This window comes from Balaenoptera ricei, chromosome 3 (assembly GCF_028023285.1).
Source record: "Balaenoptera ricei isolate mBalRic1 chromosome 3, mBalRic1.hap2, whole genome shotgun sequence".
Taxonomy (NCBI): Eukaryota; Metazoa; Chordata; class Mammalia; order Artiodactyla; family Balaenopteridae; genus Balaenoptera; species Balaenoptera ricei.
The window spans coordinates 13,376,594-13,403,402 of NC_082641.1; the positions used below are offsets into that span (position 1 = coordinate 13,376,594).

Here is a 26,809-nt window from a genome sequence, read left to right on the forward strand (position 1 = left end):
CATAACTTTTATATGCTCTGGGAAACCAAAACATTTGAGTGGTTTGCTTTATTGAGATACTTTATTGCGGGTCTGGAACTGAACCTGCAATATCTTCAAAGTATGCCTGTAAGACTATTTTATTCCAATTATCTTTATCTTTTTACAAGCTCTCTGTACTGTTTCAGAAGTTAGAAAACAAGCCATAATTCCTAGAACTTGCATTCCTGGTGACAGGTTAATTCATCCCACGCAAAAAGTCATGCTCAAGTTTGCCAACCAGCCTGAGGCATGAGGAAGACCAGTGCATCACAGAAGCACCTCTGTGCTTCGTCCTTGATGGGCACTTTGGAATTTGCCCACAGCATTCTAAACTCTTCCCCATTGGTAGCATGCCTGAAAAATTACACATGGAGCAAAACGTTTGATAAAAATATATTTAAAACAAGCAAGAAAAAAATAGTTTTGACCTTAAGGATAACGTTCGTCATTCTTTTAACCAAGTAGAGTCAAATAATATGTATAATGATTTCAAGTACCAACTTATAAAAGATGTGATAAATCAGAAAGCAAAGAACAGGAGGACTCTTTTTTTCAGAAAAATGTATTTGCAATTCAAATGTTCATATAAAAAGCATAGATTTTAAAAAGTTCATAGATGTGTGTTTTTAGAAGTGCTATGGTTTTGCCATTCATTGCAATTACATTCCAAAATGTGCAGGGTGGTCCACACCGCACCTTCTTAGCTTTGTCACACTGAAGTCACTCTCATCACAACCTCCCCCGAGCTGTTATCTTCTGACAAATCTTCATGGCGCCTCATCCGATTGAACAGATGTAATAACATGTAGCCACACTGAAACCTTGGGGAGGTCAACTGTGTTGGGTGGACCAAGTTCCTGTTTCGTAGAGCCGTCAATGGCAACCATAAAGTTCTGCTTGTGGAAGACTCTCCCCGGCTACTTTCTTCGATGTCTGTGGCTTTGTCATAATTTAATACATCCCAGTGTAAGTTGACAGCTCGCCAGCGTTTAAACACTCTGTAAACTGCAGCTCCTTCATGGACAATGAGACCTAAATTTGAGGGAAAAATGAAAAAGACTGCTCATCATCAGAAGTTGAGAATGTTATTTTGTATACAAGTATGATTAAAGAAATAGTCAATTCTCTGTTACGCATCATCATCAAAAACGTGGTATTCTCACTGCTTAAATACTATGTCTAATGGTAAGCTACTACCTGTATTACGCAGGAGTTGTCAATATTCAAAAATAAGAATCCACTGACATGCAGACAGTAAAGTCATCATGGGTATAAATTACTTGCTCCATTATGGCTCAGAACATGCTTAGGTATTTACGTTGCCTTAGGAGAACCATTAGGTTCGTTTATTCATTCAGCATCTCTTTCTTGAGTGCCCACTGTGAGCCAAGCAATGTGTTAGGGACTTGGTCCCAGTTGGCAATTTGATTTGCGAAAGAGACAAATATCAAGGTCACTGCCATCTCCCCAGCTTCTAGAACAATGCCTGACACACAGGAGATACGATCGAACCTTTTGTTATTTTTCCTCTCCTCAACAATTCAACAGATATTTATTAAGCGCATACTTGAGAGCTTTATGTATATTATCTCATTTATTTCTCACCACCCCCTCACAAAGTAAGTATTAGCATGTCCCCCATTTTACAAACAAAAAGTTGCTCAAGAGCAGACAGGTGGCAGCAGTGGAGCAGGGATTCAAACCCAGGCAGGCGGGCTCCAGAGGGCTCTTTGCTGCTATACAGGGAATTGATGATTACACATTTCTGAGACAAACGTTCAGGAAAGTAAACAAAATAATACGGGAACCTTGGGGACTACAAACTAGCCATCCGTAAGTCGGATATGGTGCCCTGTTGCATAGCTCCATCTCCACCATCCACCCCAGATCCCACCATACCCTGCATTTTTCACACGTTTATATTTCAGTGTGTAGTCCAAAAGCTTTTGAATCTGTGACCTATCACAAAAAGGATTCCCTGGTGGGGAGGTCCCTTCAGATAGAAAAGTGGGGAGGAGCTTCTCTTAGAGGAATTTGAAATTCCATTGAAAGTTGGAGGAGAAGCCAATGAAGTCTTTCTTAAGATGGAATATGGCATGTAAGGAGGATGTGTCAGTTTTGACACAATTACTTTTAACCAAAATTTGAAAATGAGAAGATCCTATCACCTCCTAGCATTTAGAATCTTGGGAGTATGTCCTAGAGAAACTCTCATAAATATGAAAAAGGAAGCATGTTCAAAAATGTTTATTACATATTTGTTTGAGAAAAAAATCGCAAACAATCTCAATGTCCATCCTGAGAAGAATGGATAAATTGTACTGGGTGGATCCAAAGTACTACAGCAATGAAAGAGAAGGGAACAAAGTCACATGCACTAACACGGATAAATCTTAAAATAATAGTGGAAATCTCAAAGCCACATAACAAATGAAAATTTCAGAAGTATAAATGATTGGAGTGAAGAAATACTATACATTTTTATGGATACAGGTACATATGGTTAAAAATGTTAAAACATGCATGGGAATAATAACCATTAAATTCATGATAGTGGGGGGGGGGGTGAAATTGGAGAGAGGCTTCAAAGAGGGCTTTCTATTGTGTCTTTAATATCGTGGTTTTTTTAAGCTGGTTGGTGGGGATATGAATGTTTAATGTGTTATTCTACATACTTTTCATGTACCCAAATAATTCATAATTTCAAAAATTATGGAAAATTTATTTGGAAAGTTGACCTAAGATGGGTTGAAGAATAGACAACAGAAGTAAGGGAGACAGATAAGGAGGTTACCACATTATATGTGAAAAGCAGAGTGTTAGCAGCAAGGAGAACACAGAGAAACAAAGTAATAAACTTGTCAGAGGAAAAACTGACAGAAATTGTAAATGCAAGAAGGGGGAAAAAAAATCAGAGGCTCACATTTTTAAGGCTAGAAGACTGGGTGACTGAAAGGATGATAGTAACCTTCCCAGAGGTATAATGAGTATGGGTTTTGAACAAGTTTTTATTGAGGAGATTATTTCTTTTTTTTTTTGTCAACTAAAACAATGCCACATAGGTGATGGAGATACCCAGTCTTTGGAAAATCACACCTACCTAATATGAGAATTTAAATTTTACATCTATCCCTTACCAGGAGATAAACTTCTGGCACACGTGACTTAAGAGCATTCCAAAGATACTAACATAGGCCACTAAAAAATGCATGTGCTCTAATAAATAAAAACGTCTTAAGCCCAATTATTGTACACCACCAAAATAATGAGAAGTAATGTAAACTTCTGTTAATCATAGCAATTCACTTGTTTGATTCTTTTTTCCTAAGGAATAATCAGAGTTGACCCAACTGACCAGATGTTTTGGGGAAACAGTCAGAATTATAAGTCAAGACTACCAGATTTTAATTGGTAATTCTAATATTAGCTTTCTGAAATCTCCCTGGCTAATGATTTAACTTTTCTGGTTCTGTTTTTCCTTCTTAAAATGCAATTGCAATACCTAATCTATACATTCAGTGGGATGGTATGAATATAAACTGGAATTCATCAACTATAGAGCACTCAGATTTCTTTGGAGATGGTAACTATCTAAATACAAGACATTATTATTGATTAAAAAATCAATAGTGAATCTATGTGGCGAGGAGCATTCATTCACACTAATCATAAGACCATTACAGTCTGTGACAGGTTCATTCTTGGTAAGTGCAGTGACGGGGGGCTGACTTCACCAGGGGAAACCACTCATTTCACAGGATCCTCTTCTTTTTTTTTTAATGATTTCCTTTGAAAGGCCAGAAATCAGATCATTTACTCAAGCTGAAAGTCATTTTCTGGGAATATATTCCTGGTAGCACTTTTCTAAATATTATACATAAATCTACCCAACATGCAGAAATAAATCCCACAGGTTTTTATAGTACATTTTGAACTGAACTTAAAGAAAGAGAACTACTTGAAGTTCTCATGAAGACATAGTCCTCTTGAATTTCCAGCTCCATGTGCTGCTTCTTCATTGCATTCAGGTTATGAGTGATGTTTAGACTTTGCTTTATTCCCCATGAAAGTTTGGAATTACTCCTCATCCTCTAGAGGCTTAAATTTTACTGAAATAGGAGGAACCCCATCTCACCCTCCTTTGTAATGTACACTTTTCCCCTTTCTCCTTAAGATTTTTCTGGGGCAGTGGCAAATGCCATTTGTACTAGTGGTTACGAGAAGCCTTGACTACTGTGATCATTGAAATCCAGAGGTAAGGATTCATTTAACTCTAGTTCAATGTGTTGAGAATCTGGCTATTAAAAATCGTACTGCCCTCCTGTCTTACTGATGATAGGTCCCCTCTTGTTTCAAAACTGATCAGTTCACATCCTTGAGTAGCCTTCACTCTCTGTGTAATACCTCAAGTTAAGCCTTAAAATGAATCTGTCACCTTGACATTGCAGGTCATAGGAAGACAGGCTTGGATTTGCTTCATCTGAGTCACTAACTCTGAAGGGAAAAGCAATGATAATTTCTATAAAATGTAAATATTAAATATTTTATGCCAACAAGGTGTGATTCATGGGAACTTGGGGTTTTGAAATTTGAGGAGCGTGTGTGTGTAGGTGTCCCTGCGTGTGCAGTTCGTTGTTTCGTATCATTTTCTTGCCAGTAACATTAATTGGAGCATTCCCTTATTGATGTGCAAAGAAACATTTTTGTTAGGGAATAATCTTTAACGACAGAGCAGATTTAAGTATTTTCTGGTTTAATTGAAATAAAAGCACAGTGTTTTATGCAAGTAAAATATATCCCAAATTTGGAAGTGGTGCGTTAGCTGAAATTCTTACAAGGTAGTAGAAAATGGGCTAACCACCCACGAAATAATGGGAAGACTCTCAAGGTACACAGACTCACACATGTGCATGTGTGCGCACACACATACACACTCACCATTCGTCTATGTTTATTTCAATATAGACAAATGGTGTGTTACAATTAACAGAGACTTGCAAAATTTATGTTCAAATACAGACAAATGTTGATATTAACTACCAAACCACTAGTCTAACCATTTCACTTCTTGTGTTGCTTGTTTCAGCTTTTGTTTGAATAGATTTGGTCATTTTTCATAATTTAAAAACTAAATTTTTATCAAGGATCTGTTCTGTGCCAAGCGCTTTTACATGCACAATTTTCATTTAATCTTGACTGTGACTCTACAAATATGTATTATTGAATAGTTTCATTGTTAAGGAAATTGAGACCTAGAGAGATTTAGCCAATTGTCCTACATTATGAAGATATCAGCTCTGAGAAGGAAGCCCAAAACTTGTCTATATGTAAACCTTGACTGCTACAGTGCTAGTCATTCTAAATATCCAGTGGATGGCAGCCTCTCCTAGTCAAAGAATGACCAACTGAAAGAGATATTGCTATGGACTGAATGTTTGTATCTCCCCCAAATTCATATGTTGAAGCCCCAATCTGCAACATGATGGTATTTGGAGGTGGAATCTTTGGGAGGTAATTCATGAGGGTGATTAATGCCCTTATAAATAGAGGAAGAGACATAAGTTTTCTGTGTGTGTGTGTGTGTGTGTGTGTGTGTGTGTATGTGTGTGTGCATGCACCAAGGAAAGGCCATGTGACAATATAACGAGAAGATGGCTGTCTGCAAACCAAGAAGAGAGCCCTCACCAGACTGAATGTGCCAGCACCTTGACCTTGGACTTCCCACAGCCTTCAGAACTGTAAGAAATAAATGTTTGTTGTTTAAGCCACCCAGGCTGTGGTATTTCGTTATAGCAGCTCAAACAGGCTAAGACAGACCTGGTATATAAACTGCATCATCCTCATTTAAAATATGAGTAAATTAAGCCCTGGAGACTACGATTTGGGCAAAGTTATACAATTAGTTGCCATTTTTAATATCCTTGTGTGTCACCGACACTGTTTCATCTCTAGGAGTGCCAATAAAACAGTGCCTTCCATCTGTCCCCATCCTAGGAGAGAAAAGGGTTGAGGAACCTTATATGAAGGCAACACTGTAAGTGGTGAACACTCCATCTGGTAAGCTGCACTCATCCTGAGCTTTCCCAAGAAATGTAAGATCCTGATAACACAACCTAAACGCCTGTGTGCTGTTCAATCACAGAGACCCTTGGGAAAGCTAAAGAGCTCGCAGCAGATATTTGGCCAGAAAAGGCTCTCTTGATTGTGAAAATGTCCAAGATTTCTCAGTTAAATTTAACCATTCTCCCTGGCCAAGATTCTCATTCTCATTCTCTCTCTCTCTCTCTCTCTCCCCCTACCTCTCTCAGTGAGTTTCCATATAACCAAACTCTATACATATAATCTGTGTCATTCTGGAAAGTCAGTGTGCACCAGGAGCAGAATGGTGACTTTGGGGCCCCTATAGTTACAGTTAAGAAGAACAGATTAGAGAAGATTAGAGTCAACCTCATAAAGTGGCTCCATTGTTTAGTCCTTAATTCCCACTGGAACTTGGGGAAGACCAGAGTGTGGTTGCACAAAAGAGGGTTAACTAAATGAGACTGTGGCCCAAGATACACTTTGTTGGGATCATCGTTGCTAGAATGTAATCAAACGCATGAATCCTCCTGGCACATCTGCCTAAGATACTCTACATTTAAATGCCAACCATTATGGAAACTTAGATATAAGGGTAGAGGTAATCACTTTAAAAGTCACTCTTCCATTGTTGAATCTTGTTAATATGAATCTTGAAGAAATAACCACAAGTCATTTCTATATATACTGAATGGTTTTTGTTGGGACTCAACTATATATGAAGCTTAAAGTAAAACAAAAACCAGGAAAGAAAAAGAAAAGCAAAAATATAAAACTTAAAGAGAGATACAAAGATTGAAAGACAATACATATTCCATTACAGAAATCACTAAGCTCACAAAAGAAAGCTATCATCAGCTGATATCCTAAAATCTAGGCCTCTGGGAACTACAATATCCTGATTATATATGGGGATTTTTGTGAAACATATTTCCAATATTGCCCATCAGAACAAATAATGAAAAGAAATATCCTACATAAAATGTACTCATATCTCTAAAAGATGAGTTGATTTTTCTATTGTTGAATACTATATATATATATATATATATATATATATATATATATATATAGTAAGAACCAAGTTGAGAATGGCAGGCTGGTCATGAAAGTTTAAAGCTCAGGGGTTCAAACACAGATTCATCATTAGCATTGGTAGCAAAATCTTCTTTGTTAAGAAATGTGATAAGGACAACGAATTATTCAGAAACTTTCCACAACATGAAAACCCTTGACACTAGAGGCTGGCTAGTTTCCACATATGGGTGATCTAATCCACCTCACCCCCAAAGTAAAGAACAGCACACATGAAGAAATGATTATGACAATGATTATGACAATAGAGCCTAAATGACTGTTTCTCTGAGAGCACACAAAAGGAAATTCATGGTGTTTGTCTTACGACACTGCCACCCTCTATGTCTTCCTCTGCACTCAATGAAATCTGCCGTCATCAGCCTGGTTGCAAAGACCACATTCGTGCTGTTCCTTCAATGCTGATGACCAACACTGCCTGGGCACAGAACAAGACGCAAAGGGAAATTTTAACATGGAGTGTAACCTCTCACTAGCTGGCAGTGAGGGAAGCACCCCCTTTTCTAGAAGGTCCTGACATAGGTTGGATCTGGTTCTTAACCTACCATCTTTATTTCAGTTAACGATCATCCCCCAAGTCAGTTAAGCTGAAACCCAAGAATCACCTAGTCTATCCTCTTGCACTAAATTCTTCTAATTCTGTCTTCTTAGCAAATCTGAGCTAAAACCATGAAGCAGAGAATCATCTATCTGTGACCCCAATCAGTCATGTTGCTCCCTGAGGACAGGAACCCTATTCCTACTTCAATTACTGTCATGAACCCAATAGTTACAAAATGACTGTGCCCAGGCCAAAAGCCTAAGAGGCAGACATGGATTCCTCTCTTCTATTTCCAGGCAAAATAGGAGAATAAAAAAATGCTGTCCATTTATCTGACCACTTGCTCTTCTAAGAAGCCAATCCATCAATCAATTATTTTAATGATTTTTTTTCTTCCTTAGTAGAGAGGAGATTCCCCTGAACTTTCAATTACTAGCCCTGGAGCACAAATCTACCATAGGCATATTCACAGAATATTCCTCAAAAGCTGCAAACTTGTTATACATTATAAAATACATGGTATGTTAATTTTTAAAAAGAAGGATTAAAAGAATTCACTGGAGAGAAGAATTGTTATACTATCTAAGTTTCCATCCAAAAGTGCTTGAGGAAAAAAAGATCTATGGATATGATTATTTCAATAAAAGAAATAAAGGAATGAGTCCAATACTTTTATAGATAATAAAGGTATCCTAGAGTTCCCCTATAACTGGGAGCATGATTTAGAATCGGTTTAATTTCAGCTGAATGCAACTCCAATTCTGTCCTTCAATTCATGGACGGATGGAACACCTGGTAGCAAAGAGTAACATCATATCACAGAGATGAGAAGTTGTCAAACGTAGTCACTGAATTTCAAAATTAGGAAATATTGGGTATGATTTAACCCAACCTGTTCATGTGGGGGAGATGAAGTCTCTGAAGACCAGAGGAGTGACATGGCTTGACCAATGGGCCACAGTTAAGTGTCCAAGCCCAGAATCAGAGCCAGACCCCTGATGCCTGATCCAATGCACTCCCTCTGCAAGAACTCAGATCTCAGGAGCCACCCCTGGCTGAAGCTGGTCCTCACTGGTGTCTATTTGGCCCAAGGGATATTACACTGACTATGAAGTAGACAGAATCAAAATCTCTTTTCAGACTAAGATGGTCAGTTCTCCTCTGGCCTTTATTCTAAAGTGTGCATTGCAGCATCTGGGTAGGAGATGGGAGTGATCCTCCCAGTTTATAAAATAAATAACTCTGCAAACTTCAGTATTATAGTATTTGGTTAAAAAGCCTATCAATGTCTATCTTCTGTGTTAATTAACGCCTCAAGGATTGGGAATCTACTTTGGTAGATTTCCATTTGTTTCCCACACTCTGGACCAAAGCCAGTTCTTAGAAGGAGTCTATTAGTGCACTTTTCCTAGTGGCAAGTCGAAATATGTACAACTAATTTTCCCTTCCATCTCCAATGGATAAACTGTCTACTCCAAACTTGCAGATTATGATTTTATTAATCTTTGGGGTAAACAATACATGTATTGATTGTTCCATTTCAGGGGTGAGAACAGCATTTTAAAAGTTTTAATTGAAATATCTAATTAAAACCTGTTTATCTTTGGACCTGACATAGGCTATTTCACATTTGTTGGCTTTGCTTTTCATTTCTCTTAAATCACACAGACTGTGGGTAAAAATTCCAAACAGAAGCTGCCATCTCAGCGTAAGTACAGTTTCTAACTCTTTGAATTCATCCACATAACATCAGTAAGATTTTTTAATTGAAAAAGCAATAAAAATTTTTAACCTGAATATAAAAATGCTCAGACCTTAAGTTTCTTTAATATTCTATTCTGTGATCTAGCAAGAAAATTCAAGGTTGAGATGTGATTCTTTACATCAAGAAACTGTTTCACTCAGAATAATGCAAAGAGAGAGAAATGGCTTTTGGTATGGTATATTAAATACTTTCCATTCTCTTTACTAATGTTTCTGTATGTTTTGGTTCTATGAATTTACAATAAATAAAGGCTTCACAAATCAGCTAAATTATTTTGGGTTTCTAGGGAAAATTTTTTCTCCATTTCTGATCTAAAATCAGTAGTTTAAGAAAGTATTTATTCCTGATTCCATGCCTTAGGTGTTTGAGACAGCAACTAACGAAGTAGGTTCACTTTATTGAATAGACAACATTTTGTAAATTAGCCATTTGAGTTCACCATATAAGGAGATAGATAGAATTAATCACATAAATATTTTTACACAGGCTCTGGAGCCACAGTGTCCGGAGTCCAATCTTGGGTCCCTCTTCCAATCTGTGTGACCTCCGGAAACGGGTTAATGGCGCCTGAGTTTTCGCATCTCTGAGGTGAGGAGAACAGTACCTACACCTCATAGGGTTGTTGTGAGGACTGAGTGTGAAAATGCAGGTAAAGTGCTTAGAATGTTGCCTGGACCAGGGTAAGCACACTCTTAGCCATCACTGGAGATTTGGTTTTAAAACCTCCTTTCAACATATCTGGAAGCAGTTGAAAACATACACAGGCTCCATTTCTATGCTCCTCTCTGCTTCCTCATGAGCCAGAGACACCCAGTCAGCACACCGCAGTCCCGTACCCTCCGTGTTCTAAGTAGCAGCATCGTTTACAAAAATCATGTTCACACCCTCCGTAGTGAGAAAGTTCTTTGTTGCAAAATAGTGTGAAGCCAGGAGGCCCCCAAAGAGGTCGGTGCCAGTTCTGAAGAACAATCTCCAGGTTCTTAGGTTAAGGGAGCTGTGTCATCTTGTCATGGTTCCCATTACCATGGTCTACTCTGCTTTCTCTTCCAAGGAAAACTTCCCATGTCCAAGTTGAATTGGCCTCTTTAATAACCTCATTTTAGAGTAGCCTAGGGATGTACTCAGATCTCTCTAAAGTTGTTGCAATTGTTCCAACCCTCATGTGTTTAGAAATCACACAACCACTCTCATGGAAAACAGGAAAGACAAAGAAAGAGTGAAGTCGCACAAAACACACACACGCGCGAATGCTCACGTACAGAGTGAAGCCACAAGGGAGGTCCCCTCCTGACGCCTCAACTGCTCCCTACAATCTCAATGATTTGTCCCCTGGCTCCTGGATCTCCTCAGCCCCACAGACCCACACTCTTCAGGTCCATGTGGAAGACCTGACCATGACCTGACCTGCATAACCCTTGCCCTCCGCTGTCCCTCCTTCACTCCACCCTGGGCCTTTCCCTTCCAGAAACTGGTCCAACTGCAAAAGCCCTGACACTGTACCAGCACTGCTGACAACCACCACCTCCAGTGCTTCTCACTCACCCACTTTCTTCCTTTCAATGAGTGCACCCGTTCTACTTCCTGCAGACCTCGAGCCCCTCTATTGGGCAATCGTTCCCCAATCTGCCAGCTTCTTCCTGGCTCTGGCTCCTTCCCCAGCCACTGAGAAAGCAACCCCATCCTGGAATCACCCTCCACCACTCCAGGTGAAGGGCAAGGCTGATCTCGCTGCTGGTCTTCCAGCAGCTCTGCATATAAAACCTCAGCCTAGCCCAGTCTCACCATTTCACCGCTCTGCACTCACTCTCAGCGCTAGTGGGTAAGAATACACAGCCTCATAGCCCTGGATGTTGGGGCCACCCCCGGCCCAGCCCCGGGAGGGCACTCAATCATGCCCAGTGGTTCTGCATGTCTCCTGGCTCAGCTCCCCTCCCCAAAGCCCTGCGCTGCTGATTGTCATTTTTAATTCTCTCCGCAGACTCCTGTCCCCACGCTGTGCCTTCCCTGTCTCCACAGATGACCATACTATCTGCCTGCCTGAGAAAGGAGAGATCTTTGGCAAGGAGGACCATCCGTTTACCCTCCCAGAGCAGTGTGTGCGGCATCTCCAGCTGCGCCCACCCTCTGCGCCCCCGCCTGCCCATCTCAGGGGTGAGGGGCCCCTTCCTGTGCAAGACACGGACCCCTCCTCTGTGTGCTGGGCTCTATCTCCGCACCTCAGGGGCATCAAGCTGTCCCCTCCCACCTGGATTTTCAATCTGCCTTCTGATTTCTTCTAGGTCTGTCTTCTCAGCATTTTGCTCAAACCTTGCTCCTTGCTCCACCATTAAAACAAATAAACAGGAACTTTCCTCAATTCTGCCCGCCCCCCCCACCCCAGATTCTACCCTCTTTTAACTGTGCCCCTTTTTAGCCAAGACTTATAAACTTACATTTTGAGCCCCTTCTGCCTATCCCAGCCATTCTCAGCAATCTTGTGTCTATCCACTGAACCCCCATATTGCCAGATCCAGTGATACGTTTTGTCTTGATTTCACCTACTCTTGATAAGGCATCTGGCACTGTTGGCCACTTGCTCCTCTGCCCCCAAGTCCCTTCTGCACCTCGCCCGAGCCCACTCTCTCCTTCTGTGGCCACACTCCTCTCTCTGCCTGCTCTCTCTCTGTGTCTCACTGTGCTCCTTAAACTGCCACTCATATCACCCGAATCACTTTCCCTCGCAGACGCTGGTTTCAACCACCAGATATAAATCCCCAGCTCAAATTTCCAACCCTAAGTATGATTAACCTTCCCCCACCTGCACTCACATATATTTCTCTCCTGGCACTTTCCACGTTGTATTTTAATTGCTTATTTCCCTGACTGTCTCTTGCCAGCAGCTGGAGAGCAGGGAGGATGCTATATTCCAAAAGCTTTTCTGCAAAGGCCCAGATAGTAAATATTGTAGGTCATGCACACATCATGGTCCCCCTATGATGAGGCTGCAAGCACTCACTGACAACACATCAGTGAATGGATATGACTGGGTTCCAAGAAAACTTTTTTTATGGCCACTGAAATTTATATTTGATATAACTTTCATATGCAGTGAAATGATATTCTTCTTTTAATGTTTGGCCATTTCAAAATCATTCTCAGATCATGGATTATACAAAAAACAGGCAGCAGACTGTGAACTATTTGTATTTCTATCCTGTACTTTATTATTGGGACACAATAAATACCCAGTGAATGTTGGCCCAATAGATGACTAATACTTATTTGGCTAAACTGCCTCAACTGAGACAGGCTGAAAGAGTCACACTATTTCCTACGGAGGAAACAAAAGTCAACAATAACAATATATTTGGTCTGCTGCTTGGCTAATCATGTCCATGTTTCTCCAAAAGAACTTGAACTGTAGCAGGTCACAAGAGGGGAAGGTTTGGGGTTGGGTTTTCTCCCCCAGGAGGAGGCCTAAAGAGTTAACTCACTTTGAGAGACCATTTCAGGCACAGCCCTGAGGACAAGTAGCAAAAGCAAGCTCCTTTCTACATTCTCTCCTGGGGTTTTAAAGGCATGGATACCACTAATAACAAACTAGGATAATCATCTTTGGAAAAACTGGTAAACATCAGTGTGATCAAGGCATAGAATAGCCTATAATTGGTTCTTCCAGAGTAAAGAGATAATAACGGCCTGCTTCTCAAAGCATATAAAGGGTAAAGATCTAACGATGTTGAATTACAAGGGCCCATTCTGCCTCTCCGTCCAAGGGGCCTGGCTAGATTCTAAGTGAAGCTGGGGCATTTCCTGGGGCATCAAGCACACTAATACATTCTGAGATCAGGAAATAATGATCTGTGCTTGTAAAGGAATTCTGCTCTGAGAAATGATTCCAAACAAGTCAGGAGGGCATTCGAATCTGGTAACAGTCACGGCTGCAAAGATAACAGACCAACCAGCGCGGCCCACCTCGCAGGCCAGTCCTCGCCTGGGAGGAAGTTTGAAGGGAAGCCCAGGGGGGGCTCTGGGCCGGAGCAGAAGGTCTCTCTCCAGCGGCTGGGCAAGGGTCTCCCAAGTGGCCAAACTGAGACGCTGGAGGGACGTTGGTCCCCGATCAAATTAGAGATCAGGAAACAGAAGCAGAAAATGGAGCAGAGGTGGCTGGCAGTCCTCTCCCGTCTGGAGGGCAAACTGCGATAGGACGATTCAAAAAGGAAACACCGGGCTCATCGACTTCCTTAGTCATTTTGCCAGACACTGTTCGAGCTGAGCTGCGTTTTTCTCACGCCTTACGGTTCACGCAGACTCACCCACATCCGCGCTTCCTATGAAACTCGGAGCGAGACGAGGGCAACAACGCCTCCCATCACCCGCTGCAACCTAAAGTGCCAACCGGGCACTCAAGCAGCCTCTGCGTCGCCCCCCAGCCCCCCGCCTCCCCTCCGTGGCCGAATGTGGACCTACTGACGTCCGAGCTCCGTTTTCCTGAGTGACCCCGGTGGCTCAGATCCCAAACTTGGTGGTAGTGGTGGTGACTGGGGTGGGAGGGGGTGGAGAGTGATGAAAGGTGGGCTCCGCCCACCAAAAAAATCTACTTTACGTAGATTTGAAATCTTACGATCAAACTCCCTGACAATTTTAAATGGGTTGGCGCTGTACCATTTGGCGGCCCTGAGAAGAGGTGTCCCCACTTCCCAGAGAGAAAGTCTCTTCGATGCGGAGACGCCCCATGTCAGGTCACACTGGACTGACTCCGGGGTCCAGGCTGTCCCCCGGGAGGGCTGAGACGTCTGTCTGGCATCCACAAGCCGCTCTGCGAAGGACAGCGCCCCACAGGCCCTCGGGAGTGTGGTGAACTTGAGTGTTCTCTTGGTAGGTTTACATCTTTCTCCTGGAACTATTTGATAACTTTTATATTTGTCCATAAATATACTGCAGCTTAAAAAAATGCTATTTCTCTGTCACGACCCGCGAGCTGAACTTTTTATAAATCCCTCCAACTGCTGTCCTTTCAGTCACACATCTGTATGGTCATGACCCTGTGTGACAAGGTCAGAAGCAGAAGCCCTCTGGAGGGTGCTCCCCAGCAAACCCCTTTTTTTCCGCTCTAAATTATGGCATGTTTCAATTCCAATGTTAATTTCTTTCAGTAAGTATGTTTTTCACCTAAAATACTTCAAGAAATATTGTCACCTTCTGAATCATGCTGGGAAATGCCAGCGAGCATGGACAATTTTAAACAGGGGATGGTTTCAATGTCATTTATATTTTGCTTGGAATGCATTAGAATTTTCTTCCCTTAGTTGATTCACTTTCTTATGCTTTGCTTATGCTAATTGGGTTATACGTGTTGAAAATGAGCCACAGGAAGGAAGATGACCTAAACGCACCATTTTAGGTGGAAATAACCCTGGCATTCAATAGACAACTGGTCATCCTCCGTGGCAAGGACTCATTTGTGGTAACCAAGACTCTGATTATCCTGAAATTCTTTGTCAAACTTCTTCACCTTTCCTCAAATAATATCAAAAAAAATAGAAAACGTACACTTTACATTTCACATCAATAAAATGTTAAATCATGTGTTACTGTTAGCTGCTCTATCTGGAGAAAAAAATAGCAAAGTAAAGCAATACCAAAAGCAAGAGAGAATTACTGTGTCTTTTAAAAAGTAAATATAGGTCTTATATCATCAATCCAAAACCATAGGAATAGGTTGTATTTATGTATTTATTGTTCTAAAGTTCTATAATGAAATGTGAATAAAAGTTACCAACTGGTAACTCTAAATAGTTTTCTTACATGTGCCCAAGCAGCTTTAGCTAGATATATTACCAACTGTGAAAAACAGATTTTCAAAAGGGCCATGATATATATAAGAATTTATCTGAATTTAAAAAAAATTATTTAGATTTGAAACTTAGGAAAAGAAAACTTCATGTTGAAGAGTATGAGATTTCTGCAGAAGAAGCATTCTTCAATATGGACTATAATTGATACAGAAAGAAGAAGAAACTTTGATCAGATCCTCGTCCTAGTATATTTCAGGTTATTTTTGAATACCATACTGAAATACTGTATCTGCACTATAAACACTGCACTGATTCTTTTAGAAAATAAAATCCAGCAGGGGTGATCCAGATCACTGCCTCTCAAAACCCCTGGCTTCTCCATGTTTAGGAGCTCTGGGGTCAGTTTCTTCTACCTATTATACTGTTGACACTGAGGGGATTTCACTTTTCAATCTCTTCTTTTCGTGTAGTAAATGCTCCCTGAAATTGCTTTAAGAAAAATTGCTTCCCTCTGTCGCATGGCTCTGTGGCTAAAGTACCGATTCTGTTAGTGCTGGATCTCCTGATTATTCTATTTCTCAAATTCAAGTGCAAGCATGCAGAACAGAAGAGGTACACACACACACACACACACACACACACACACACATACACACAGAGGAAACCAGCAGCAACCAGAAGTACCTCTCAGGGCGCTTTTGAAATAATGAGATAAAGTATAAGATGATTGTTTGTGCCGTCCTGCTTTTGAAAGCTTCACGTGGCATCCCTGGTGTCCCCCAAAGATGCCAGGCAGGATGAGCCGCATAGCAGCAATGCCCACTCTTACTTTCTTAGATAAAATTGCCCCACAAACCTAAATTGTCATAGAATGGATCTTTAAGAAAACCACTAGAACGGGGTTAAATATAGTCCAAACTACAAATGACAATGTCAAAAAGCAAACTGTGAAGAGGCTGTCTTTTCTCCACTGTATATGCTTGCCTCCTTTATCAAAGATAAGGTGGCCATATGTGCGTGGGTTTATCTCTGGGCTTTCTATCCTGTTCCATTGATCTATGTTTCTGTTTTTGTGCCAGTACCAAACTGTCTTGATTACTGTAGCTTTGTAGTATAGTCTGAAGTCAGGGAGCCTGATTCCTCCAGCTCCATTGTTCGTTCTCAAGATTGCTTTGGCTATTCGGGGTCTTTTGTGTTTCCATACAAATTGTGAAATTTTTTGTTCTAGTTCTGTGAAAAATGCCAGTGGTAGTTTGATAGGGATTGCATTGAATCTGTAGATTGCTTGGGTAGTAGAGTCATTTTCACAATGTTGATTCTTCCAATCCAAGAACATGGTATATCTCTCCATCTATTTGTATCATCTTTAATTTCTTTCATCAGTGTCTTATAATTTTCTGCATACAGGTCTTTTGTCTCCTTAGGTAGGTTTATTCCTAGATATTTTATTCTTTTTGTTGCAATGGTAAACGGGAGCGTTTTCTTAATTTCACTTTCAGATTTTTCATCATTAGTGTATAGGAATGCAGCCTCTTCAATAAGTGGTGATGGGAAAACTGGACAGGTACATGTACAAGTATGAAATTAGAACACTCCCTAACACCATACACAAAAATAAACTCAAAATGGATTAAAGACCTAAATGTAAGGCCAGACACTATCAAACTCTTAGAGGAAAACATAGGCAGAACACTCTATGACATAAATCACAGCAAGATCCTTTTTGACCCAACTCCTAGAGAAATGGAAATAAAAACAAAAATAAACAAATGGGACCTAATGAAACTTAAAAGCTTTTGCACAGCAAAGGAAACCATAAACAAGACCAAAAGACAACCCTCAGAATGGGAGAAAATATTTGCAAATGAAGCAACTGATAAAGGATTAATCTCCAAGATTTACAAGCAGCTCATGCAGCTCAATAACAAAAAAACAAACAACCCAATCCAAAAATGGGCAGAAGACCTCAATAGACATTTCTCCAAAGAAGATTTACAGATTGCCAACAAACATATGAAAGAATGCTCAACATCATTAATCATTAGAGAAATGCAAATCAAAACTACAATGAGATATCATCTCACACCGGTCAGAATGGCCATCATCAAAAAATCTAGAAACAATAAATGCTGGAGAGGGTGTGGAGAAAAGGGAACCCTCTTGCACTGTTGGTGGGAATGTAAATTGATACATCCACTATGGAGAACAGTATGGAGGTTCCTTAAAAAACTAAAAATAGAACTACCATATGACCCAGCAATCCCACTACTGGGCATATACCCTGAGAAAACCATAATTCAAAAAGAGTCATGTACCAAAATGTTCATTGCAGCTCTGTTTACAATAGCCAGGACATGGAAGCAACCTAAGTGTCCATCATCAGATGAATGGATAAAGAAGATGTGGCACATATATACCATGGAATATTACTCAGCCATAAAAAGAAACGAAATGGAGTTATTTGTAGTGAGGTGGATGGAGTTAGAGTCTGTCATACAGAGTGAAGTAAGTCAGAAAGAGAAAAACAAATACAGTATGCTAACACATATATATGGAATCTAAGGAAAAAAAAAAAAAGGGTCATGAAGAACCTAGTGGCAAGATGGAAATAAAGACACAGACCTATTAGAGAATGGACTTGAGGATATGGGGAGGGGGAAGGGTAAGATGTGACAAAGAGAGAGAGTGGCATGGACATATATACACTACCAAACGTAAAGTAGATAGCTAGTGGGAAGCAACCGCATAGCACAGGGAGATCAGCTCTGTGCTTTGTGACCACCTAGAGGGGTGGGATAGGGAGGGTGCGAGGGAGGGAGATGCAAGAGGGAAGAGATATGGGAACATATGTATATGTATAACTGATTCACTTTGTTATAAAGCAGAAACTAACACACCATTGTAAAGCAATTATACTCCAATAAAGATGTTAAAAAAAAGAAGCAAACTGTGAAAAAGATCTGGAGGATACACATCAAAATGTTGAGAGGGGACATTTCTGCAAAGGAAGTGACATAACAAAAGGGCAGTGTGAGGGAAATCGTCTTTTTTAAAACTTTACATATTTCACAATTGTAAACACAAAATGTTTTTTAATTTGAATAGGCATATATTTATACTGTGAGGACGATTAAGACAATCTTTTAAAAGAACAGAAGTAATTCAAGTTTTTAAATTTTGTAGCCATAACCAGTTCCTTCCCTTATCATCCCAGGGAAGATACAAATATTTTCCCGACGTGGTTTTGGCACTAACTTGGAGTGTTAATGAGATTAGGTATAAGCACTGCTACCTCTGTTTCGGGAATCCCATTTTTCGTTTTAGTTTGTTGCTTCTACAAAGAGACTGAACTCACCTCATGAGGTTCTACCAGACACTGACGAGACTTGGTAAACTGCCCTCACCTTCCAGAGGCAAGGTAATCAAATGACTCCCCGTCCTTATGGCCGAGTCTTACTTAGTCCCTCATTTCTGTGAGTCATTCACAAACGTATTTCTCTCGTGGCCCAAGCTTCCCTTGAGTTACACGGCGGATGGAAGTGTTTTATGTGCGAAGCGTGGAGCTGAGACCCAGGTCCTGTGCCCGGAGCCTTCGCCAGGCATTTGCTTTTCATTTCTAAGTTTGCTAATCTTTCTTTGTCCACTGTGCAAATCTTCTTAGGGAGCCAATGCAGGCCTGCTGTGATTATTACTTCTCCCTAAATTGCTGACCCTAGGCTACAACATCTTGGTGATTTAAATCCTTTATATTAGTTTTCCTGGTGCACAATCATAGTCTGAATGCCATCTATGTAAATATTTAAAAGAGCTCCACAAATATAATACAAAGTTATATCTCTTTGTACTTCATTTCCTTAAGACGTCTCCCTCTAACAGCTCTTTGTTTATCTCTTAACCACCACCCTCTCACCTTTAATACCCTTCTCCGAATACTCTTGAACTCATTTTCACTTTATTCATCTCTCATGGAACAGAGTTACTTTATCATTTAGGAAATACAGCCTGTTTATATAGACAAGGTGAAACTTGTTCATCAAACCCTCACACATTTACCATTCCATCATCTAGAAATCTGTCCAATATGGTAGCCACATGTGATTGAGTTAAATTTAAATTAATTTAAATAAAATTAAATTTAAGATTCAGTTTCTCATTCTCACTAACTACATTTCAAGTGCTCAACAGCTAAATGTAGCTAGTGTCCATGGTATTGGACAACACAGATATACAACATTTTCATCATTGCAGAAAGTTCTGTTGGACAGCCCTGATCTAGGTATTTGAACAATAATGGTACCTAGACCCTTGGGATAATTCAAACTTTAACAGTAAGAAGAAACTGGATCTTGGGAAAGCAGAAAATGTTTTACATAAAAATAAATGAAAGCAACAAACAAATTTACTTTGCCTGGAAATAAATAAATTTCCCCAAGTAAATAAATTTTCTACAAACCTTTACTTTTCTATTTAACAATCCAATAAAAATCTCTTCCTAAACATTACATACACTGGCTGGATTATAACATTTTTTTGATTCTGCAATAATCTTCTGTGGATTTGCAGAATTCTTTTTTAAGAAGAACATTTATGAAGCTGTCAATCTGCTCCTTTTCATTTAGGTATAAACAAGTTTGAAAAGCTTGGATGAACAGGAATACGGGCATGTTTCCAACCACTTTAAAGCCCTCTGTATGGGGAGCCAATCCTACATCCTCCAACGGTGACAGCGGGGCCATCTCCCCACTTGCCAAGCATCCCTTCATCCATCAGCCCGCTTGGCTATCACTTCCCCCATGAAATCTGCCTGAAAATGTGCCCTCCCTGCATAAAACAGCCAGCATCAATCTCCCCCTGCTTTGTCTGACTACCATCTCCTGTGCATACATCTATCACTCTGCACATCCAGCTGAATTCTAGTTATTTCCACGTCTGTCCTGCTCTTGTGGCTGGGAGCTCTTAGGGGGACACGAAAGTGACCGACTCTCATTTGCATCCCCAGCACTTAGTACTGTGTTTGACACATACAAAGTTTATTGAACTGAGCTGAACAAATCGGACTCAGAGTTGAAAAGCCTGCTTTTCACTCTAACTCTGACTCTGCTCTTGCAGTCAGGGGTATCTGAGGTATAATCAATGTAATCTACTTTGTTACTGTCTACATTTAATTAGAAGACATTTTAATTAATTCGAAATGCTAGCAGGAGCTATTACCTGCTATGATCCAGTTGGCTATTGGTAGCCTACATGTATTTGCTTTTCTGACTATAGTGGTTTCTCAATTTCTTGGGAAAAAAAAAATAAGATTTTCTCTGGGTCCAAACAGGCTAATTAATGAGATTGCCAAATGAAATAAGCACTGTTGTTCAATCTGAATTCTTTAATATTTTTCAAAATATACATAAACTATCATATGATGGGATTTTGATTTGATGAACAAAAAGACAATGAAAAGTATTGTCAATATTTAAAACTTAGATAAAAATCCACTCTCCAAAGCTTATTCAGGAAAATGTCAATTGGTTTTTGTTCCTAAGAAACTCGACTTTATAAAAAGGGCAAACACCCAGATTTCAAAAGGGAGGCCCAAAGACGTCATACTTTGTCAAAAAGATCATTCGTTTATATGTATGTGCTCTTAAAACCAGAATCCTAATAATCTTGATTAAAAGACTGGCATTAACAATGAAAAGTTAAGATATAATAACTCAGCATTAAATGCAGGCTGTGTAATTCAACAAAATGATTTCCTAACCAAGAAATACATGGCCCTTTTCAGTGCTGTAATAAAGTCAACTGGAAGTTTTTTCCCTTCAGGTTGGATTGGGAGCCTAATGGCTCTTTTGCTTGTCATCTCCCCTTTTAATATCAGTGGAATACCACGTTTTATAACTTTTATGTTGAAATATAGAATAAACACTATTTCTGAATTTGCTGAGGGATTTGTAGAACAATTTTGTAATCCTTCTTAATTTAAAGCAATACCCCAGAGACTATATTTGTATAGAGATTTAGAATTTCCAAATGCTTACATATGCATTGTCACATTTAATGCAAATTGTTCATATACATGATTAGCTCAATTATTCAGGCAACATCTGTTCAGTTTATATATTATTCATGACATTTCCCTCCCTTCTGTTTTCGTTTCTGGCCTGAAATTTTATACATTTCTTTCTTATTAGTCTTATATTAGTAACAAGAGAGGAAAGAAGAAAAGGAGGTGAAATCCAAGCTGATCATATTTTTTAAATGTATAGAGTTCTTTTAGAAAAAAATGAGACTATTAAAACTGCTAGTTAAATTACGGGTCTAGTGAGTAGAGGCATTAATTTAGGTGGTTTAAAGTATTTCAATGTTTGTGACTTATTTAAATACTCTTAATCTACAACTTCCAGTTAATAGCACAATTATTTTATAATAGTTATTTCCTTTATTTAAGCCTGTGTGCTAGGGATGCTTATTCCCATCTTTATAGGTGAGAGAAGAGGAATATGGAGAGACGAAGTTGATCTATCCAAGCAGAGGCCAGCGTTACAAACCAAGGCACTTGATCCCAGGTTGAGAATCCTTTCCCTGAAATCAGCTGCTCTCAAGCTTCATCGCACCTTGGCGAGCTTGTGAACACAGACTGCTGGGGAGGGAGGCACCTGGAAGTTTCTGATTCAGCAGATCTAGGGTGGGTCCTGAGAATGTGCATTTCTCAAAAAAGCACTGCAGATGCTGCTGCCATGGGTGGCCCTTGGACCATTCTTTGCAAACCACGGCTGCCTCCCTCAACTCTTTTTACATCCTTTAAGCTGTAAACCACATCAGAGCAGGGAGTCTCCTGGATACGGTGCTGTCTCTCTACATCTCCATCTCCTATTGCCAACTGGTCACCACCACAATGCCTGTGGCACCTCACACACACCGGGTAGATGCTGCATGAATAGAATCAACCTCCATTTTCCCATGGTATAAGGGAAACAAGAGATGGGTTAAGTGAAACACGTATGGAACCTTTTTTGTACAGTCTATTTAAGCTAAAATGTACTATCCTTTATTTCTCTTCTAAGCCACTGAATTTAATAAGTGAAACAAAGAGGCACAGGACAGCAAGGAAAACTGTCCCCAAGTCCTTACCCTTCCAAGGGGCCCTTTATGCCCTCGGAGTCACCACACCACCATGTAAGACCTCCAGGTTATCAGTGCTCTCCCCAGATGTACAATATCGCCATTGGCACTAGTCAGTGCTTTCCCAGCTTTGTGAGGGGGATTTATTTGCTCCTATCCCTTAGAAATAAATGACTATCCTTCCATCGCCCACCCCAAATAATTTCTTCAACTCCTCCTTCTTTGTATTGCAAAATAGATCACTTTAAACGGGCATTATCCTGTTCATTTTTTCAGACTACTTGAGAATAGAGATGCTATGCTTTTTGAGAAAAGTGGCGAGATTGTGAAGCCCCAGATAGTCAAGGAGCTGGATAACCAAGGTCACGTGAACCACAACATTCTGTGTTAGATCCAACTGATGAAAACGTAAGAGCTGCAAGAAATGGATTACTGACAGTTTGTTAACGTTGAAGGTCATGATCTTACCTATGCACACTAGATCCATAAAACCATACATTCCATAGCAGATTTGGAAAAGGATGTCCTTCCTCTGCCACACTGCATAGGGGCTGAAGGCCGACCAGAGGAGCCAGGTCACACTCGCTATTAAGAACAGGGATCCTAGGATTACAGCAATCATCTGAACTTTCTCAACCAGTGTTATAGAAATGCTTTGCCACTAAAAGAAAAACAGAGGCATGTAAGAAAAAGGTGCTGTGTATAATTGAAAAAGAAAAAAAAAACATTTTCAGCCCCATGTTTCTCTTCATGTTAGACCCTTTTCAATCTGATCGGCCCCCAAACGAATTTTTCCATTTCATCCAGGCTATAAAAAATAGACAAGCAGATAAAGATTAATGAATGGCCTCTACTTCATTATTTTCAGTAATTCACCATTCTACAAGTTTAATCTAGTTTTATTCCAGATAACCACACTGAGTGTGAATGGCTGAGGAATGTTTAGCACCTAGGAATCACATTATCATCTTTCACATGTGCATGAAATTAAATACACTCTGAAGAAATATGGTGAGGACTCTTCTATTTGGAAATTTATTTTGCTCTTAAAACATTTGGCTACTGCAAAAAAAGGGAATTATCTCTTTTTTTATGAAAAAATGTAAAAAGCAAATAAATAAGCTATATAAGAACATCCGTGAAAGAGTCATTTAACACACTGAAATAATTATAAGGGAACTAGAAAATTGTATGTTATCTGTTACTGGTACATTTCATATGCTCAGATATTACTGGCCATTCATTATCTAATGAGTAATCCATGAAGCCATTCTTGTCAAGATTTAGAATTTGTACTTGAAGGAGTATCTTTGAAACTCACAAACTGTGTAAGCACACACCATTCAATGGAGAAAGTAATTTGGTGTCTGAAGCATCAACGTTTGAGAGGGTTTATAGTATAAATGATGAAAAATCTTTCAAGGGTGTTATCAACTTGAGAGAATTAATTAGTCATGTTCTCACTTTCACATCGCTGAGACAGAAACAAGACTAGAATTTCTGTTATGGTCTGCCAGTAAACAATGAAACTCAAAACAACCTGCACAATCTCCCTGTGTGTGAGAGTTACGGCTGCTGCAACATGTGGCTTGTCAAAAGAATCCCTAAACAGTTTAAATAACCTTGAAAAAACGAACTTGAACAGTCAGCATCCATTGGGTGAATCTGATATTTCCTTAACCTCTTTACTTACCTGGAGTCTGAATATGTGCATCCCCAGATAGGGGTCTATCACTACTCATAAATTCCCTCTTTCCCTCACTGCCTCTGTTTCTCATAATAAAGAATTAACATATAATGATTTTAAATATGCTTTGAACCTTGCATATTCTTAGATGCAAGGTTCTAAATTCTACACTTGTTAAAGATTAAATATCAAAATGCATTTGAAATATTTCATTCTCTCAGGTCATTTACTTCATGTTTCTCTTAAGAAAAAAAAAAACAGAACCAAATGACAAAGGTTGTAGATTCTATAAAGGTATTTCTCACCATTTTAATACTAAGATTCATTGATTGAAAAGTGGTTCTTGCTTTTACAATTTTGCATGAATAATAACTGAACTAGTCAATATAATTTTATCATTACAAATGAATCAATGTTGTATTTCAAGCACATATTTGAAGTTTTTTTTTTTCTTTACTAGCATCCTGACACAATTTTAAACACATTAATTTCAAATGACTAGGCATTTGAATTTTAAACCATTTTAAATTTGGTGTCACCAGACAAGTGTGAAGTGTCAACGTCTGTGGTCTTGTTTAGTTCTGATGCTCATTAAAATCTGCATTAAATACAACAACATGGTAAATGATATAGAAAACTACTTCCAACTAATATCCATCCTAGATGGATGCTATCATGTCTGTATGCACTATGTTAGCCTTTGTCAATTTGTTAATCACATCAAATAGATGAAAACAAATCATCGTTTTAAATCCATGAGGTAAAGGTGTCCAACTTGTGTGCGTGTGTGTGTGCTTGATTTTCCCATGATGTGCTACATGTTTCAAAATACATATGCCTGAAACACAGAAGTCGGGTAATCAAAAATGAATGAAGAGGATTCACCAAGAATGCGTTTTACATACTGAAATCTATTTTCCTTTTGCCAGGAATCCTTTATGTTCCAGATTCATTATGTGATTTTAGTGGAGTTAAATTTGGACAGCTCAATATTGTATAATTAATTCTATTTAGCTTCAGTTAGGCTTATTAATTAATTAGTCGATCCAGGCTGCCTGCATGCCAGTTCAGTAACAACACGGTGGACCCTAGCAGGCACTCGGATTTGGGTGAACTGGTGGGTATGGTTTTATGGTGCTGTGGTGCGTCCTGGGACAAGGAAACTGGTGGCTTTGGTCTCAGAGTCATCATGACTGCCAGGACCGGGAGGCCATGCTCAGGTGGCAGGCTTCCCACACACGAGGCTCAGCTGTTCCTTGACAAGGAAGGTGAATGAGCAAAGGGACAGACTTACTAGGAATAAGAAACATATGATATGGCTTATATGTGGAATCTAAAAAAAAACTGGTACAAATGAACTTATATACAAAGCAGAAATAGATCCATAGACATAGAAAACAAACATGGTTAGCAAAGAGGAAAGGGGGTGGGGAGGGATAAATTAGGATGTTGGGATTAACATATGCACACTACTATATATAAAATAGATAACCAACAAGGACCTACTGTATAGCACAGGGAACTCTACTCAATATTTTGTAATAACCTATAAGGGAAAAGAGTCTGAAAAAGAATATATATAATATATAATATATAATATATATTATATAACTGAATCACTTTGCTGTATACCTGAAACTAACACAACATTGTAAATCAACTATACTTCAATTAAAAAAAAAAAGAAACATCAATGCTTCACACTTGTTTGGTTTTACCAAATTTAAAATGGTTTAAAATTCAAATGCCTGGTCGTTTGAAATTAATGTGTTTAAAATTATGTCAGAAAGCTAGGAAAAAAAGAACAACTCTTGATTACAATACACTGGGAGGCTCAATTATTTACTATTATCATAGAAATTATTTTTTGTTGTGGATATAAGAAGTAATTTGGGATTTTTGAAGTTTACTTTTAAAGAAGGATAAACTGTTTAAAATCTATAATGAGCCCCTTAAAATTTTGGTTTTATGTCACTTCGCTAATAATGCAGATGTGCAAATGTGTCTGAAAGTGCATGGATATTCTTCACATACTGATGAACCCTAAAATTAATACCATTTCACTGAATAGCTAATGAGGACAAACTGTTATTGAAACAAAGTTTATTAAACCAATTATGAACTTAGGGATTTCCCTTTGAACACTGATAACATCTTGATAATTTCTTTTCTCACTATATACTGCTCTCTTATTTTTACCATTATGTGCGAAAAGTGGGATTGCTCACATTCTTCCCCTAGGAAAAATAATGCTGCTTCCTACCACTAGTGTCCCCACCTAGTGTCCTTGCCCTGGAAGACACACATCATCTACCAGGCTCAGCTTAAAGGAGCTGTGTTAATGGACCATTTGCTCGGACAATGAAAACAGAAGATGAGGATCTTGGGTCTTCTCTCTCTACCCCAATGGTATGCAAGGCCTGAATTTCAGTTTGTAAAGCACTTCTGAATCTTGAACAAAATTTGTCAACTGCTGAGCACACTTTTCTCCTCTAAAACTTGATATATAAGTATGTATATATATTTTTTCACTTAAATTTCTTCCCATATTTGGAAAGTAATATAACAATAACCAGATTGGCTTAGAGCCAATAATTGCTATTATTTTCTTTCTTTCCATAATATGTGAACATGTGTGACTCTTTTATAGCCCTGAAAAGCTGTTCACTTCTACACAACTATTGAACCTATTGTTTCTAGCAAAAATGGGCCCAATTGGTTCCTCTTTGGGA

General features: G+C 39.3%; 1 protein-coding gene across 1 annotated transcript in view; it reads right to left on the reverse strand.

Moving 5' to 3' along the window:
• Window positions 1-522: 522 nt before the first annotated feature.
• The window catches only part of MARCHF11 (membrane associated ring-CH-type finger 11), a 124,493-nt gene continuing 98,206 nt past the window's right edge, over window positions 523-26,809 (reverse strand). Inside the window, exons 3-4 of the mRNA XM_059919216.1 lie at window positions 22,859-23,051; window positions 523-1,053 (exon numbers count right to left, since the gene is read on the reverse strand). Coding sequence (XP_059775199.1) covers window positions 731-1,053; window positions 22,859-23,051 — 516 coding nt within the window. The 3' untranslated portion in view covers window positions 523-730. The remainder of the gene's footprint in view (window positions 1,054-22,858; window positions 23,052-26,809) is intronic.